Source organism: Botryllus schlosseri, chromosome 7 (assembly GCF_051294905.1).
Source record: "Botryllus schlosseri isolate E-star chromosome 7, Bs_hap1, whole genome shotgun sequence".
Taxonomy (NCBI): Eukaryota; Metazoa; Chordata; class Ascidiacea; order Stolidobranchia; family Styelidae; genus Botryllus; species Botryllus schlosseri.
Genome location: NC_137242.1, coordinates 25765408 through 25781926, shown reverse-complemented (window position 1 = coordinate 25781926; position 16519 = coordinate 25765408). Strand labels below are relative to the sequence as shown.

Here is a 16519-nt window from a genome sequence, read left to right as displayed (position 1 = left end):
GGATTTCGCGATGCTGTGTTATGGATTTCGCGATGCTGTGTTGAACCGAAGCACCAGATCTTATCAGACTGAATCGACGCGGTACAAGCTATTAATTACCCCGAGAAGGCAAAGAACTCTACAATCGAATTCATATTGGATGCCATTCGTCACTAGCAGGACAGGAACGTCAACCTGGCATTGGCGTGGATACCGTCTGATTGCGGTATCGCAGGTAATGAATCAGTCGACGTTCTTGCCAGGAGAATGGAGAATGTACCTGCCGTACGATAGTCGCGAGTCGCTTTAAAACAATATTCCCTCAACTGGGATTCATGCACCGTTTGGTTCGCGGACTAGTTCAAGGAATATCCGTGACAGGCCGATGAAAATCGCAGGGAGTAGGGTAAGAAGCCGATAATTTCAGATTGTTAAATAATCCAACGATTAGGCGGTACCCTCACGACAATAAGTAGTTTTTTCGATATTATTCAGCAAATATATTCAGCTGTTGTGGAACTGTTCAAACTGTAGCAGCGCATAGAAATGCAACCATATTGATCTCTTTCACTGACATAGTCCATTTTATTTTCCAGAATTTCCGTACAAGTACGTTGCCAGCCGAGGGTAAGAAGCTTCGATCGTCCTGAGCGGCATATCTTCAAACAATCCTTCTCAGGACTACAGCCCGATCCGGGCTATTTTTTTTGTGGCATTGTTGCAAGCCTTTGAGAGCTCTTCGAGCGAGAGCTCCGCCAGCGACAGCGGAGCCAGCGCCGAAGTGGCGGACTAATACAGTTGAACTAGAGTGCAAACTCGGGTGATGGTTCATTTTGGTTTCTAATGTTCCATTTGTTCACGACGGGTCACTTCGGCGGCTCGTCTATTTTTTTTCGACCATTTTTTGTTTCGAAATTTCACGAGTCCGTCACAGTCGGCCGAATGAAAGGTTCATCTGAGGTATCGGCAGTCGCTTCGGCGGCTCGCCGGGGCTATTTTTTTCAAGTTTTGTTTCGAGTGGAGTGAGTGGAGCTCGAAGGGGCCGATAATTATTTCGTTGGTTGTTAGTTGGAGAAAACCTATTCAACTTGGAAAATTTTCATCGCCCTTCGCGTGATTTCGTGTCTCTATACAAGCCTACATTTACATATCGGTAAGCTATAGGCCTACAGGCCAACATTTACATATTAGTAGGCTGAGAGAAGAATGTGCATATTTCCGAGAAATCTAAGTGGCAGCGATTACCAGACACATTGCACAGGACTATGTACAGGATTATAACTATAGGATAAGAGGTGGGCCATAGGAACATATTCAAATCATATTCAAACCCGAAAATGGGCCACGGCCAAAAGGTTGAGAATCCCTGCACTAGATTTTATAACAAATTGCTTTGGGCAAAAAGCTGCATATAAATTGGGAACGATTCCCATGCAAATTATAGCATTTGTAGACGTATTTGGGACATGTCCAGAGATATTAGCATACTTGGTATATATCATTGACCACCTAAATAAGACAGATACGCGTATGCAAGGCAAGAATGAAATCTCTTTTCTTCAACAGACGAAATTAGAGCATTGCAGGAGAAATTCAAAGTGTGGTCAGTACGAGCAGATGTAGGAACTTGTAGACTGCTTTCCCATTTCTGCGAAACGAATGACGGGGAATTCGTGCCATCAGTTGTTCACATCTAGAATGTTTGCATGCACAAATATACACTTATCGCAGAAAAGTATGCATAAGGAACTTGTTTTTGCCGCAGGAAACCCATTTTACTTTAGAGAGAAAGAGCTGATTGACATCCGCGATGAAAGAAACTTCAAGTCAGGGCACAATGTGATGTCTCTCGACGAAATGCGCGTTCACACAACGAAAGATGGAAGGATATGCGCTAGAAGTCAAGTGCAAATTTCGCAGTGACTTTATTTGCAATGAGATTCAATACATTGTTTTGTTTTCGCTAGAACCGTTGAATGTAATACTGAAACATTCTGGAATGACTGCAGGCATGGTCATATTAGTTATCGTTACTACTGAAGTGAGTGATGTTTAAGTATTCTGGTAGTTTGCAGGTCCCGTAAGTCGAGAATTTTCAGAACCCCTGTGCTGGTGTGCCGCGAACTATTTTTCACTTCCAAAGGGTGCCGCGAGGTCAAAAACCACTGCCCTACATCATGTAAAGGCAGAGCTGTGTGCCTGACCACAGTTCACTTCTTGGTATCCGTACAATCTTTTATCTGATGGCCTTTACTAGGACAGCGTTTAGAACGCCTGCGTGTTTTGGAGGTGTGTCCAAAATCGTTGCAGGCATCATCGGAGGGTTCTCAACATTCATACGTGGGAAAGTTGAGATAAGAATATAAGATAACCTCACTTCTTTTGGGGCGGTGTCTGTTTCGAAGCCGGGTAAGACCGTCTCAAACAGTTCACATCGGTGGACGGATCGTCCGCGCATCCTCGTGTCAAGTTGCTGAGCGAACGGCCGACCTCCATATTCTGAGTCGGTTTCCCCATTCCGCGGAATTCAAACACTCTCGGTATGCGGGAAGAACTTGGTGCTCTTATATGAAGAATTGGTGTATGACTGGTAGCTGCAAGACCTGATTCTACTGAACAACTAATAACTGTCTCTTATGGCTTTGCCGTATGTCTCGTAAGACCGAAACTATCTGCAGATAGATCGATCGACCTCGCGACGGCTGCCTGACGAGAATCGCCAGCGAAATGCAATAAAACTGTACTCAATCGAAAGCTAGTGTCGTAGCCTACTTACCGATGATTCCGCATGCGGATTGCGGCTCCCTGAACCTTTGATTACGGCATTTTAATGATTAGTGATTACATATGTATCTCCATCTTGGCGTTACGTAACAATTGTAAAATTACACCAGTGCTACAGGGTGAAATTTGAGCTATCCAAGTCTTCAATCAGCAGGGTGTACAGACTGTACAGTACACAAACAACTATCTAGAATTCTTCCTCTGCGTGACTGTCCAATCACGTCGAGCAAGTGCAACCGTACCAGAAATTTCGCAACGGGTTAAGCAGCGAAGACGCGCAGCCAGGCAGCTAGAACGAAGATAGTCGGCTATGCAGTTCCATTACGGTTGCTTTCTGAAGAAAATGGCTGCGACCAAAACATTTTCCCGATTTTTTCTTTAATTCGAGAGCAGATCAAAGCTAGAGCGCTGTGCCCCTTTGAGTAAAACTAAAATAATCACTTTTTCCACAACCATAATCACTTCTCCAGATGAAATTTGCCGGTGTAGTACAGTTGAGCATCACAGTGCGTATAAGTATATTTGCGCTCAAGATTATATAGAGACTGCATGGAATGTTACTAATCCACCAAACCACGGGCAAAGCTGGAATGAACAGTTATATAAGAGGCTAGGCCATATACATACACATTCATAGGCGAGAAAAGTGGTCAACATGCAACGCTATGGCTATGTCAATAAGATACTTGAAAACCGCATCTGTGAAATAGATAGACTGTGGGTTGATACGAATGTAACGGCAAAAATGTACCGTATCACGGCAATTCGACCAATGCTAATTGGTACAGTTCGGTCAAAGTAAATTTAACATGCGTCCAGTCGCATCTTTCTGCGGGTATCCCGTGCGCGGCGCATTGTACTACCCCCGTAACGTTTGCAGAATAAGTCCACGCCAGCGGTATCACAGCTCGAATTTGCGAAAATATCCATCGCGACATAATGCAAACGTGTACGTGCGAGTCCAGTCCCCAGCAGCGACATTCGTCGGTGCAAAGCCCTCTCGTCTCTTCGCAATGCAAACCGAACTTGTACGAGATCGAATTTGCTTGCCACAAAGCCTGGGCGCATTCTTTGTTTAGCTTGCACGTAGTGCCTGATAGCATTCTGTTCAAAACATGCAATAATTATAAAACATATGTAAAGTTACAGAGTTTAAAGAGAAACACTTCGTATATTTAGGGCTGCATTTGAAACAAAGGCCTTTTAGAAAAAACAAAACAAATGTTTTGTAAGTTTTTCCAAGCCATCATTGTGTAAATACTTTCAAAAAACATGTTGTAGGAGCATACGGACGATTACCACCCGATATAGCCTACGTATACGATATGGGATGGCTGGAACCCTCGAAATAGTCGGTTCAACAGTTATAGTACGTAGATATCGATCATTGGTACGGAATGAATGTTCTCATGATGATGACCGCCTACCGTAAAAATGCTGGATGACGATGTAGTTTTGGTCAAATATATTTTTGGTCCGTATATGACAGGGGCTGGAGGCCTATTTCGTCGAAGGAGCCATATTTACCATATATTTTCAATTGTCAATGTCAGTCCACTATGACATCATAATTGAATATTCGTGACGTTATTGCTTAAAAAACAATAAATAACATGTTTTAAACAAGCCCCCTTGTTTAATACGTGTTTGTTTTAAATTGATTTTTGTGTTAAATGCAACCCAGCACGCAGTCTTGCTTCAGATAGGATATTGCGGTACGTTGAGCATAACACCATGTCAACCTATTTGTTTCATTTCAATGTTTATGATTCACGGAGCAGACAATGGGCCGTCTACAACGGTAGGCCTATAAAGTAGACTTCAAGCTGTAAAATGTCAAATGATAAGTTCACTGACAGTGCAAAATCTACGATACAAACGAAATGCAGGTTGCAAATCTTTTTGACTTTGTAAACATTTTTGACATTTTTTGACCTAACGCTACAATTTTGACAAAATGTTGATTTTTGAACATATCAAAATAAAATCGCCCTAGTGATGACTCGTCCGTCGAATTGCGACTGTTATGGTGGTACGCCATGTGCAGTGGTAGACGAAGGGGCGGGTTGGGATTCGAAATCGAAAACATATACTTCTGAAATGACAGTTATATCTCCAACATTTATAAGCTAATTCACAATTAAGCAGTTGGGATCACGTTACCGAGATTCGGCCGAACACAATGATGGCACTCTACAAGGCGAAGCCTCGCATTTCGGAACTGGTTGGTATCTGAAAGGGAGCGGCAGACAGCTAGCTGATTTGCATCTTTTGTGTGAAGATCATATTTTAATGGCTTCGTTATATATTGAACAGTTCATTGTATGCACCAGTAATCTATGATAATGTACCAGTAATCTATGATAAGGTATCGGATTAGTTGGCTGTGTATCGGGTGTGGTAGATTTGTGCCTTTATTACTTTGCGAAAGTGTTCCGCACGCTAGCAAAGGTTAACCACTGTTGTACGAAACAGCATCACGGATAGCATAATTAACATACAATATGTTTCACATTTACAATACGCAACAACAATGGACTCAAACGGTTCCTGGACAATTGTCAAGGGAATTTAACCCCCTAAAGATTTTGACTCAATCATACGTTTTTGAAACAAGTTGCCCCTACAAATATCGATTATATCTCCGCCCATTATCAATAACTAGGCCCGATAAAACCAGGACCACGTATCAGTGGTCGGGAACCTATGACTCGCGAGCCATATATGGCTCTTTTGGGTATAAGATATGGCTCTTTGACATATTTTTAATTTTGTGCTTAATTTTATCGATATTGCAGCAACTTGTTAGTAAATTTTCTTAACGGCCAAAATAATTGTTCTTGTGGAAGCATAAACATGTATTTGAGAGGTCAAGACAGTAGCGTATCCAGGGTTAGGGCTCGGAACAAAATCCTCAAATTTAAGTTGCTGTAGCGCCAGCAACCAACATCCCTCGCGAATTCGATGTACCCGGCATCGAGCGCTCCGTAAGCTTGGATTGCACCATACGTTGGTTGATCAAGGGAATAGCAGACAACTATATGACAATCTAGTTTTCAAATATACATTGTCTTCCTGATCTACGCCGAGAAATGAACTGCCTTGGAAGTGACATTCCCATTACAAATCCAAATTACAAACAACGCTTCGCTATCCAATTCTTCATTGATAAGTAGCTTTCTAGTACTGCCGTAAAATGTAGGCGTAGTGCAACGTTTATGTTACCGCCGAATTGAGAAGTCGATCAATATTTAGATTTTAGGAATCAGTGCTACCGTTATATTAGCTTAATATCAATTATTATAAATTCTGAGCTATTTACGATGAATTGCGCCATCACAGGAAGATTAGTAGCCTACCAGTTTTGACAGAGAAAATATGGCCCCCACGACTTATCCCATGTAGTGAGTTCGGATTTGTGCTACCATGACGTCACGAATTTTCAATTGTGATGTAACAATTGATTGACATGTATGGCTCTTTGGGAGTTAAAATGGAAAATATAGGGCTAATATGGCTCTTCACTTCAGACTAAAAAGGTTCCCGACCACTGTCGTGTACCATGCATCATAATACTACGATTATGATCATCGTAGTTAGGTTCTTCCCAACTAAACTGGATGCTAAGTATATGTAGGACTTCAGAACTATGAGATATGTCTTCCTTTTGAATTCACAATTGTAGAATACCCACCTATCGATTCCGGTATCAGTCTGCTCAGACCCGTCGTTCCTCGACAAAAAGTGTACAGTATTGAACCTGGTGATCATCACGTCGAAATTTTCATTAAATAAGAATTCTTCGCCAATGAAGTCGTACAATATTGCCCTGAGTGAAGAAAATGAACACAGAACATCACCGGTGAAAACAATTACAGGCGAATCCGCTTAATTCGGACACTTTGGTTGCGTTCACTTTTGGCCGAATTGAGTGGCGATACGGCTAATCACTACACACTGCACTACAGTTAGATCACTTTTAAGCAGCATGTAAGGCGTGTTTTTGCGCAATCGTAATACATCAACGTAAGCAAAAATGGTAGGAACTTTTAATCCCAGCATTGGATAACTATCAGAAGTATTGCCGTAAATTTCTACTCAATTGCAAGTACAAGTATAGCTATTTATGAAACATGCTAAACTTACGTCAGGTACTGTACTAGTAGGTAATAAAACGTCTGAAAAGTGCCTAAGTAGTTTCATGAAGTAGGCCGACATTTGGACGAATATTGGCAAACATTTAGCGATTACTCTGAGGTGGCTATACATTCGAACTTGCAAGATGGATATTCGCCGTTACTACCAACTGAGCAATGTCATAAGGATGGTGTGGAAGTGAGGTTCACTTTCGCGTTCTGTGTGTAAGCCTCGGAAATTTAGAGGTTCACGTTCACAAACGAATCTTGGTAGGTTCTGCACTATGGATCTTTTTTCATGTATTACAATTTTCACTTCATTATGACGTGTTTCGTTGAAATTTATTGTATTTCAACTGCGGGCCACTCAATGCATGCCACTGGCCGCTTAAAAAAAATCAAAAACCTCAAAAAAATTTTTAATTGCTCTGTTACAAAAGTTTGCTCGAAATATCCGGCTTTCCGTTGGTGAATTTTCAGTGACTCTCTGCTGTGAGCTTGACCAGCAATAACACAACATCAAGAGCAAAATACACTACATGTAGTCAGTGAAGGATGGTTATTCAACCAATCAATGGAATCGATATTGTTGTCTGATGTAAAGAATCTAGCAAGTGAACAGGGTCAATCTTGACTTCATACGTTTATTTTATCATAAAAAATACGTGCGATTGGGGTGTTGGCTACTGCTGTATCACTTGTTAATGGGGTTATATCGGTAGCCAGTATAAAAATTAGTTTTACACTCTGTTCAATATCAACGGCGCAATACTCAGACGCGGAACACATTGTTCGGTCTGGCCTAGACCGTCAGGGCGTATGCTTATATATTCCCTTTCAAGTCCTCGTCGAATTTGTTGGCACAGCGACAGAAGGTGGGATTATTATTTCATTTAATTGCCCCAATTGATACATTTGGCGACGTATAAAACGTCAATATGTAGGCGATACTTCAGCATTGAGGCATCATGTGGCCCGATTCGTCGCTTTATGTATCGTGTACAATGTAAATTAATACAGGCTCTCACTTCACTAAAATCAGGGGCGGCCAACCCGTGGCCCGTGGGCCAAATTTTGCCCGCGAGAAGGCTATGAGCGGCCCGCGAGGTAATCCTCGAAATTAGTTATATTGCAAAAAGTGAATTACCCAGGCAATTTATTTTGACCTTGCAAGGTCAACAAAGAAATTGATCAAGCTGACTGCGAAATCTGTGATGTTAATGACTTATATATCGGTTCCGACACATTGGCGTAGCCAGGGGCCAGTCACACTTTTCGTATATCTTCATATATGATTACTGTCCACGGCAGAGATAGGCGCTATCGCCCGCGCACCCACAAAGGATGGAAAGAGCACAAAAGACCCGCGGAATGGAGACTTATATCGAAAAACAAACTGTGACATCGGGCATTAGGCCGAGGTAGATGCGAGTTTAAGAGACCGCAACTGCAACCGTAACTGATCGTTCCGTATCTCCCTATCTTCTCATTACATTGCATTGTAAATTGTAATGTGTCATGTTCAGATGAAAATATAATCTGACGATTATTAAGTAGAAATTCGCGGGAGATTTATGAGCCTTGAAATTTTTCTTAGCACTTCGCGCATTTAATTATCTCTCGATTTCTTGCTTTTAGTATTGCTACCCCCTCCTGCAAATTAAAAATTAAAAATACGGGCAATTTACAGAATTGAATCTAACTATATTCGAAATTATGAGAGAACGGTCGTCCAACATGTGACTTCTCGTCTGCACTCTCAGTAAGATCATCGGCGATGACACCTTTGTACAAAATGATAGAAGCATGTTCGCTGAAATCTTCGACATTGTTATGTCCAAGCGCCGAATAACTCTGTCTTTGCCAAATGAACCCGGCGGTATACAATGGTATACATATGGATGTAACAATATTATTGACCGAATTCATTCAGCAACTTGAAAAAATTAGCACGGACATGGTTGTATACGCTGTGTTTTCATGACATAATTGAAATCAATATTGTTCATGAGCAGCCACATATGTTTTGTTTACACCGCTAACTAATCCGGTTCGCTCCAAACAGAAGTCTAAAAATGTTCGTCCAAATTTGAGTGGCCACCGCAATGGCTCGTAAATCTCATGTGGCCCTTTGGCCGAAAAGGTTGGCCACCCCTGACTAAAATGAAGGGTTGGAATTAGCAATATGACGTCACGTGACGTCATGAGGTTCACGTTTGCGTTCACACAGAACCTTTCAAAAAGGTTCGCGTTCATACGAACCTGAACCTTTCAGAGGTTCACACCTAGGGTTGCATTTAAAACAAACGGTGCTTTAAAACACTTTGTTTACAACATGTTTTAAAGAGTGTTTTAAACAGAGGCCTTTAAAAAAAATTTTTTTTTTTTCAAGTTGTAAAATTATGCCATAATTGTGTAAATACTTTCAAACAACATGTTGTATGAGCAATGAGCCTACGGACAATTACCATCCGACATAGCCGACGTATATCGATATGGGATGGTTGCGGAACCCTCAAAACAGTCGGTTCAACATTATAGTAGTAAAGATATTTCGTCAAAGGAGCTATATTTACCATATATTTTCAATTGTCAATGTCAATCCACTATGACGTCACAACTGAATATTCGTGACGTCATGGCTTGAAAAAAACTGAAAAACACGTTTTAAATTAGGGCCTTGTTTTGAACAAGTTTGTTTAAAATTGATTTTTGTTTTAAATGCAACCCTCTTCACACCATTCCTGGGCAATGACTAAAAAAAATGGTGCAATCTTCGAAATTATATTCAGTTGTCGTGATACAGAGGCTATTCAGCTCAGTTGTTACGAACATGTACACACAAACTAAACTTTCTAACTTACAAAATTAAAAGAGTAAAAATGAGATAGTTTCGACAAAAAACTCTAGAAGCCGAAGCACTGCAAAACACAAATGTATGGGCAGACAGGTAAAGTAGGCCAAACTTGCTTGAGACATACCTCCTAGCTTATCACCTCTAATCACTACAGCCTCGCACTCACCCACTGTCTTGGAATTGCTTGAATAAAGTTGCGATGTTGAGCATAAATCTGAGAGCGGCAGCTCCCGGGTTATTATTCATCTTGATCTGCCCCAGTACGGGATACGCCTGGATGCACTGGAACGACGGAATGTAGTCGTCGCACATTTTGGTATAAGAGTCGTCGTGACGCGAAACCAAATACCTGTCAAATGCAATGAGTGGTAGCTGTCTCTGATAATTCTGGTATTTTGATTTGAAATGTCGGTAATCTAATTCACTATCGAGCGAGATAGTGTAATGGTTATGCGTCCGGCTTCTCGAGCGGTAGGTCGTGGGTTCGATCCCCGGCCGGGTCATACCAAAGACTCGAAAAATGGTATCCGCAGCTATCCTGCTAGGTGCTCAGCAATCACGGATAGCATATGGAGGAGAAAAAAAAACGGGGGCGCAGACTAGATGACCTCATGGGGCCGTATCGCAACTCCGTCGCCAAAGCATCTCGATGGTGCAGGCGATAAAGAATATCATCTCTCTCTCTCTAATGTAATTTGTGATATGTTCAATTGTTCATGTGCTCCAATTTTAAATATAATCTCATTTTTCGTTTTCCTATGAATGCTACAGGAGAAGAGTATCCTGCGAAGCGATCCAAGCTTGGTGTCCAAAGATATTTGTGATTCTCGTGTTATGAGAATGAACTGAATTTGATTTTTGGGGCATTTTATTGTAATTCGGAATTCAATTCAATTGCCAGGTTTTTGCGAGTTCAGCAATTATAACTCTAATGTAATTTGGAAAATCTGCAATGTTCTAGTTTTCCAACTCTGACTGCATCATTTAGGATTTTAATTATAGGATAATGGCAAATCAAAGCATGGTTAAAATAATCCCTTACGTCAGCAAGTAAGGTTCTGCGGTGCCCTTCTTCTCCAACACCGATTCAATCACATCAACGCCATTGCTTGACGCCATGCAAACCCCAAGTAAACGCGGCACTCCGTACCATCCCTGCATTCGCAACAGATTCAACAATTCATTTTTGGCGTGTTCGAAGGCCTTGTCAACGTACGGAACTTGACCCTTTTTCGCAATCGACGCGTAATTTTTCATGTAGGACTTGCCGGTCGGGGGTTTAGCTCTCCTTTCGATTCGTCGGAGATACACAGGAAATTTGAATATGGAATCACTCCTGATTTCGCCTTTCCACTGCGTGAATGTCCGGAATGTGTATTTCAGGCGTGGAGTGACTCGGTTTTTCTCCATAGTTTCCATATCTTTACATAGCAGGATGCCGTTTGTGAACACTTCGTTTCGTAACTTCTCCCAGATAGACATTTCGATCCCGTTTTCGTAAACGTACAATGACTTGTAGTTGGCATTGATTCTTTCAACCTCGCGCGTTATTTTGTCTGTGTGAACCTTGTCAGTTGCGTACCCGACTTTACTGCTCTTCGTGTCAAGATCTTTCTCTTTGTAGGTGGAGTTGCCTTGAGTATCATCATCGGCAGTGCTGCTGTTCGAATGGAATTCTAGCACTGGAATGATACCTAGCAATCTTGCCATTTCGTCATCCCAGTTGAATGCTGAATCGAAATCACAAAACATATAATGGTCACTTTTAGAATCAGCTTGAACTGCCATGGAGTACCGAGTCAGATCCCCTTAAATGATTGTGCGTCAATAGTTAACACTGCTTAGATTTAGAATATATAATACATACGCATATCGACGTCTTCATATAGTAGTGAGTACTGAGTAGTCTAACCATGTCATTATTATGTTGGAAATGCAGTGACATAAAAATGCCGATTAGTTTTGTACTATAGATTAGGGGTGCACATGCACACTGCACATGTGAAACCTGCAGCCCGGCGGCAAAATGCGGCCCGCATTGAAAATCTGTGCGGCCCGCAAAAAGTATACAATTTTATTGGTGTGTGGCCCGAGAAATTGGTTTCTATTTAGCTTGTTATGGTAGGTTTGAGCTATAGCGGGCTAAGAGAATATGACGAATTTACCAATACTGAAATCGCCAAAATATGCTTATGTTGACTTTGCACATGATTTATTTTGACTAAATAGAGTCGATGACATGATATTTTTCGCGCTACGTGCGATTTGCCTTCACAGGTATTTCCGATAATTACGACACCGAATCCAATTGACAAAGGCTCGCAACAATCACCGCTACGGATTCTGATGCGAGTTGGTTGACCTTGCAACTACCGGAAAGTGTATTTACGACCGTGGTTTCACTCTATAGATGACCTAGTTTGGTTCAAGGTATAATATATTTGACTAGCTTGTCGAAATGTCTGCACAAGCACATATATCAACTGAATTGAACTGAACTTAACTTAACTTTAAACTGAACCATACAAAGGTTGCCAGGAAACACACATTCCCTACGATCTACGAAACATATTTCTACAAAGCTTTGAAATGGCACAACAGGCATTACAGACTCGAAAAGCATATATTCACTGTGGTATTTTAATTCATAGGGACTCGCTCCACCATTCCTATATAATTGTTGATAACACTAAACTGAGTAGTAGGGGAGATGTGGTACCGATGGATCAAAAACTGCAAAATGATGTCTGGCCCTCAAATCTTCAGCCAAGAACAGCAGATCTTTTGCTGTCTCAACACTTCGATACAAGCTCTACCTATCGCGCACATTTACATGTATATCCGCCTTTAAAAAAATATTTATAAACGTTTAAAATTTGTTGCTCGAACGTATCATCGGTCCCCACCCGGTGGGTCCAAAGGCACACGACCATGGGACGTATGAGACACACGCTCAAAAACTCAAATTTGTTAACTTGTTCTGTTGTGTACCATAAGCTAAGCTACAGCAAGCCAATTAAGAATGTTTCGTCGCGACCGTCAAGAATAAAATAGATTATATCAACTCAAATGTTGGCATAAAACCATGTTTTGATTTACGCCTGAACTTACAAAATTAATGCCACATACATATTACCCGCAAATCGACATTTTGACTTTCAAATACCTCGTATAATAGCGATAAAACACCACAGGTACCTATGATACACAGCATATATATATATGTAGACGAGTTTCTGTTGTTAAGTGATTAGTTGGTCTATCTATTTTGCTTGATATGGCTATGGTACCATAGGTCCGCCACCCCATAAATATTGTAATTGACTTGAAAACAGTCCACTCGAGGATGGCATTGATTCAAAAAAGATGTGCCATTATACCCTGATACAAGAAAAATACTTCACATCAAAAATTATGGCGGGTTCCTTAGTCTGAAAGGTGACATAGAAAAATGAAAATGTCGATCCAAATTTACGTTACACCCCCTAAAACGTAAATCATTCGTCACAGACCCCATAACTCACGCAGGTCGATTTCTTTTTTGCATGTGAGGAAAGATTCTGTCAGCATGTAATTGTAAACAAATTCACGGAGTCTAATCATGGAATTATCATAGAGAATTTTACAAGTATTTTCAGTCCCAGTGATCCATCGGTACCACATCTCCCCTACATAGTGATGTGCGAACTTACATTTGTATTTGGACATTTCCACGACCCATGCTTCGTTTTGCTCTGCAACTTGCCAATGGGATGGCTCAGAATACTGAATTTCCTCCGCAACGTCTTGATGACTGACCTCGCTGGTTTCACAAGCACCTGAATACGTTAAATAGATATCTATCAGGTACGGCGACAATACACAAAATCAGCAGCATACAACATCTCCTACCTGTTTTCCTTGACGTTGTCAAGATAAATAACCCATAGTTGACGCAGCATAAGGTAAGGCAAACGCCTACCAGCACCGTTGAAGGGGCGGTAAGCTGATAGCTATTTGTTCGAAACATGTCATAGCAGAATTACCAAAGTAACGCAGATTCTGTTACACTGGCTTCAAAGCTCTTGCTCGGTGTTGCGCTTGCAGAGTCTATAGCAATTATACTGGCAATAAATCCTGGCATCAACCCAACGGCTTACAATGCATGATGATCTACCGGCAGTTTGCACTTCAGATAGCTATGAATAACTATCAGCTACTGAAAACTGAATATCGGCCGAAAGACAAGGCATTCAAAATGGTAATTTAATCACGCCGATGCCTTTAGGCAGCTACACGTTGAATGTGACTTGCCGAGAGGGAATATAAGTTAATTATCAGTAAGCCGTCAACCGTAGATAAATGTAGTAAAAGGTAACAGTGCAGCTCAATAACGATTGCATTGCATGTCGTGATAGGATTGGAAACGTCCCAAATTGAAATAAGACAGAGTGCGCGGACAGTTTTGTCAAAAGCTATGAAATGAAGGATTATACAATATAACACAGTATAATTTATGCTTTTACCATGTTTCAAAAAACTATTTCTATTGTTCCGAGTTCAGAATTATTGGAAATGATGGTAGGGGTGCGACGTTTGAGCAAGACTAATGCACCATTCAGTCAATTCCTAAATTATTGCACTAATATGGAATAGTTTAGATATTTCCAGACCCGCAGCGAATCGATGCAAGCCTTGTCCATGATTATTAATTATATGAACAGTAGATGAAACCAACTCATGCCATCTGTCAAACTTGTTTTGCCAGTGACCAAAGATAGTAAGATATATCATGACTAGGGCAAGTTTTTGTTGCAGTCAAATCCGTGAAATGTTGCCCTTATTTTTCACAAAAGTTGCAATATAAAGTTGCATTTATTTTTTACGAAAATTGCACCAATTTATTGTCGCTGGATATTTTGATTTTGAAATGCATACTACTCGGCCCCAAGAAAAAATATTCATTTTATAGAAAATAGGCATTTCGGTGTCGGTCATTACCGTGCCACGACACATCCAAGACATATGCCGTTTCGGTCAACATATATATATATATATCACTTCACGAAGTGTGCTATACAGGGTTGTAATGACTCGAGTCATGACTCGACTCGAGTCCGACTCGAGTCACGATTTTCTGATGACTCGACTTGACTCGAGTCAATTTCTCAAAATACGGAAATGACTCGACTCGACTCGAGTCAATCTGTGTATTGACTCGACTTGGACTCGAGTCATTGCGCATGACTCGAGCCAAGTCGTATGACTCGAGACGCAGACGGCCAATACCGACATTTCATTGTAATTTCGAAGAATAGTAAAGTAACCACACTATTGGGATTTTGTCTATTGGTATTGGTACTTGAAAATGCGATCAGAAACTGATTAAAGTGAGGAAAATGAATATATTATAAATGCGAACCATTCGATATCACCAAACAGAGTTATAAACAGTGGGTTTAACAAAACTTTAACAGGAAACTGAGCAGTCAACACAATGACTTGGACTCGACTCGAGTCATATTACCGTGACTCGGACTCGACCCCCTTTTCGCTGACTTGGACTCGGACTTGACTCGGTGGTGAATTGAAAATGACTCGACTTGACTCGAGTCAAAACTATAAAAGTGAGATTGACTTGTGACTCGGTGCCTTGTTACTTGGTTACAACCCTGCTGCTATATCAAAAAAGACCTTGGCCGAAACTTTGTGTATGTATCCATTGTCCATGACAGCGCTGGATGGGCGTGAGGAATAATCTTGTCATAGTCCTCGTACAAATAAGAAGTAATCGTTCTTTCAGAAAGAAATCGATTGCATATGTGAAATAGTCGATTACGATTACTTCGGAATATTTTCGAATGTAATCGATTGCGGTTACGATTACTTGAAAATGCTGTAATCATCGTAATCGATTACGATTACTAATCGCGATTACCCCATGTCTGATCTTGCATAGGTTCGGATTGTTCGCGAAACGCTGGTGTTACCCATGAGAGCAACCAATCATTCAATGATCGTGTGTTTTACTGAACCTCCATCGTTCTATCACAAGTAAACTGACCACAAACGAAGTGATCGAAGCTTACAGCTTACGTTGTCGTAAACTAGTAGTAAAGTAATTTAATAACCAAATATTCATTTCTGTTCTTTCTTACCTTAACCAAACCTCTTGTTCTATTCAGTGGTGGCTTTGGGGGTGGGCGAGGTGGGCGGTCGCCCGGGCCCCCCTGGTCGAAGCCCCCTCTATTTGGATGATGCGCTTTATTCAAGGATAATAACGAATAAACATGGAAATCCGTTTACCAAGCCAGAATATGATTCCGTACAGATGTTTCAATCATCATCAAATCTCTGCATTTGTTAGAAAAGTCCCGTATCCCGATGATCATCACGTCTCTGCATGCGGTATAATTACTTAGTTTTGATGTAGTCTATCCTTGCACCAGTGTTGGGATCAAGTCACTACCTGCGAGTCACGAGTCATTGCACATTTTGACTCGAGTCAAGTCAAGTCAAACGATTTTCGAAGGTGAATCGAGTCAAGTCAAGTCAAGTAACGAGTCAAGTCACAATTCAAGTCAAGTTGACTTTTCCAAGTATGAAACATGATTACGTCATTGCATTTTGCTAGCTGTCTAAAATACATGCTGTGGTCATTGATTTCGAATCGATGAACGAATATAGAGCTAAATATACACGAAAGAAGGCGCTGTATCGCTCACAGATAGGCTACGTATAACTGCTTAACTACGTAAGTAATTGCATAGCCTCAGTTTATAGT

The 16519-nt window shown here is 41.0% G+C and overlaps 2 protein-coding genes and 1 long non-coding RNA gene across 3 annotated transcripts in view; 1 reads left to right on the top strand and 2 right to left on the bottom strand.

Moving 5' to 3' along the window:
* The first annotated feature begins 22 nt into the window (after nucleotides 1-22).
* Nucleotides 23-1987, top strand: LOC145443003 (uncharacterized). Its single transcript, XR_013916258.1, has 2 exons — nucleotides 23-385; nucleotides 576-1987. It is a non-coding gene; the product is annotated as an uncharacterized LOC145443003 (long non-coding RNA).
* A 1265-nt stretch (nucleotides 1988-3252) lies between these two features.
* On the bottom strand, nucleotides 3253-14002 carry LOC145442831 (uncharacterized). The gene is made up of 6 exons (XM_080320849.1): nucleotides 13648-14002; nucleotides 13449-13574; nucleotides 10799-11486; nucleotides 9923-10105; nucleotides 6458-6592; nucleotides 3253-3867 (listed from the first exon to the last, which is right to left on the bottom strand). The coding sequence occupies exons 1-6, from the start codon at nucleotides 13763-13765 to the stop codon at nucleotides 3519-3521; spliced, it is 1599 nt and encodes a 532-aa protein (XP_080176975.1). The 5' UTR covers nucleotides 13766-14002; the 3' UTR covers nucleotides 3253-3518.
* A 1669-nt stretch (nucleotides 14003-15671) lies between these two features.
* The window catches only part of LOC145442916 (lactadherin-like), a 165478-nt gene continuing 164630 nt past the window's right edge, over nucleotides 15672-16519 (bottom strand). The window contains exon 7 of the mRNA XM_080320961.1: nucleotides 15672-15683. The gene's annotated coding sequence lies outside the window, so the exon portion shown is untranslated. The remainder of the gene's footprint in view (nucleotides 15684-16519) is intronic.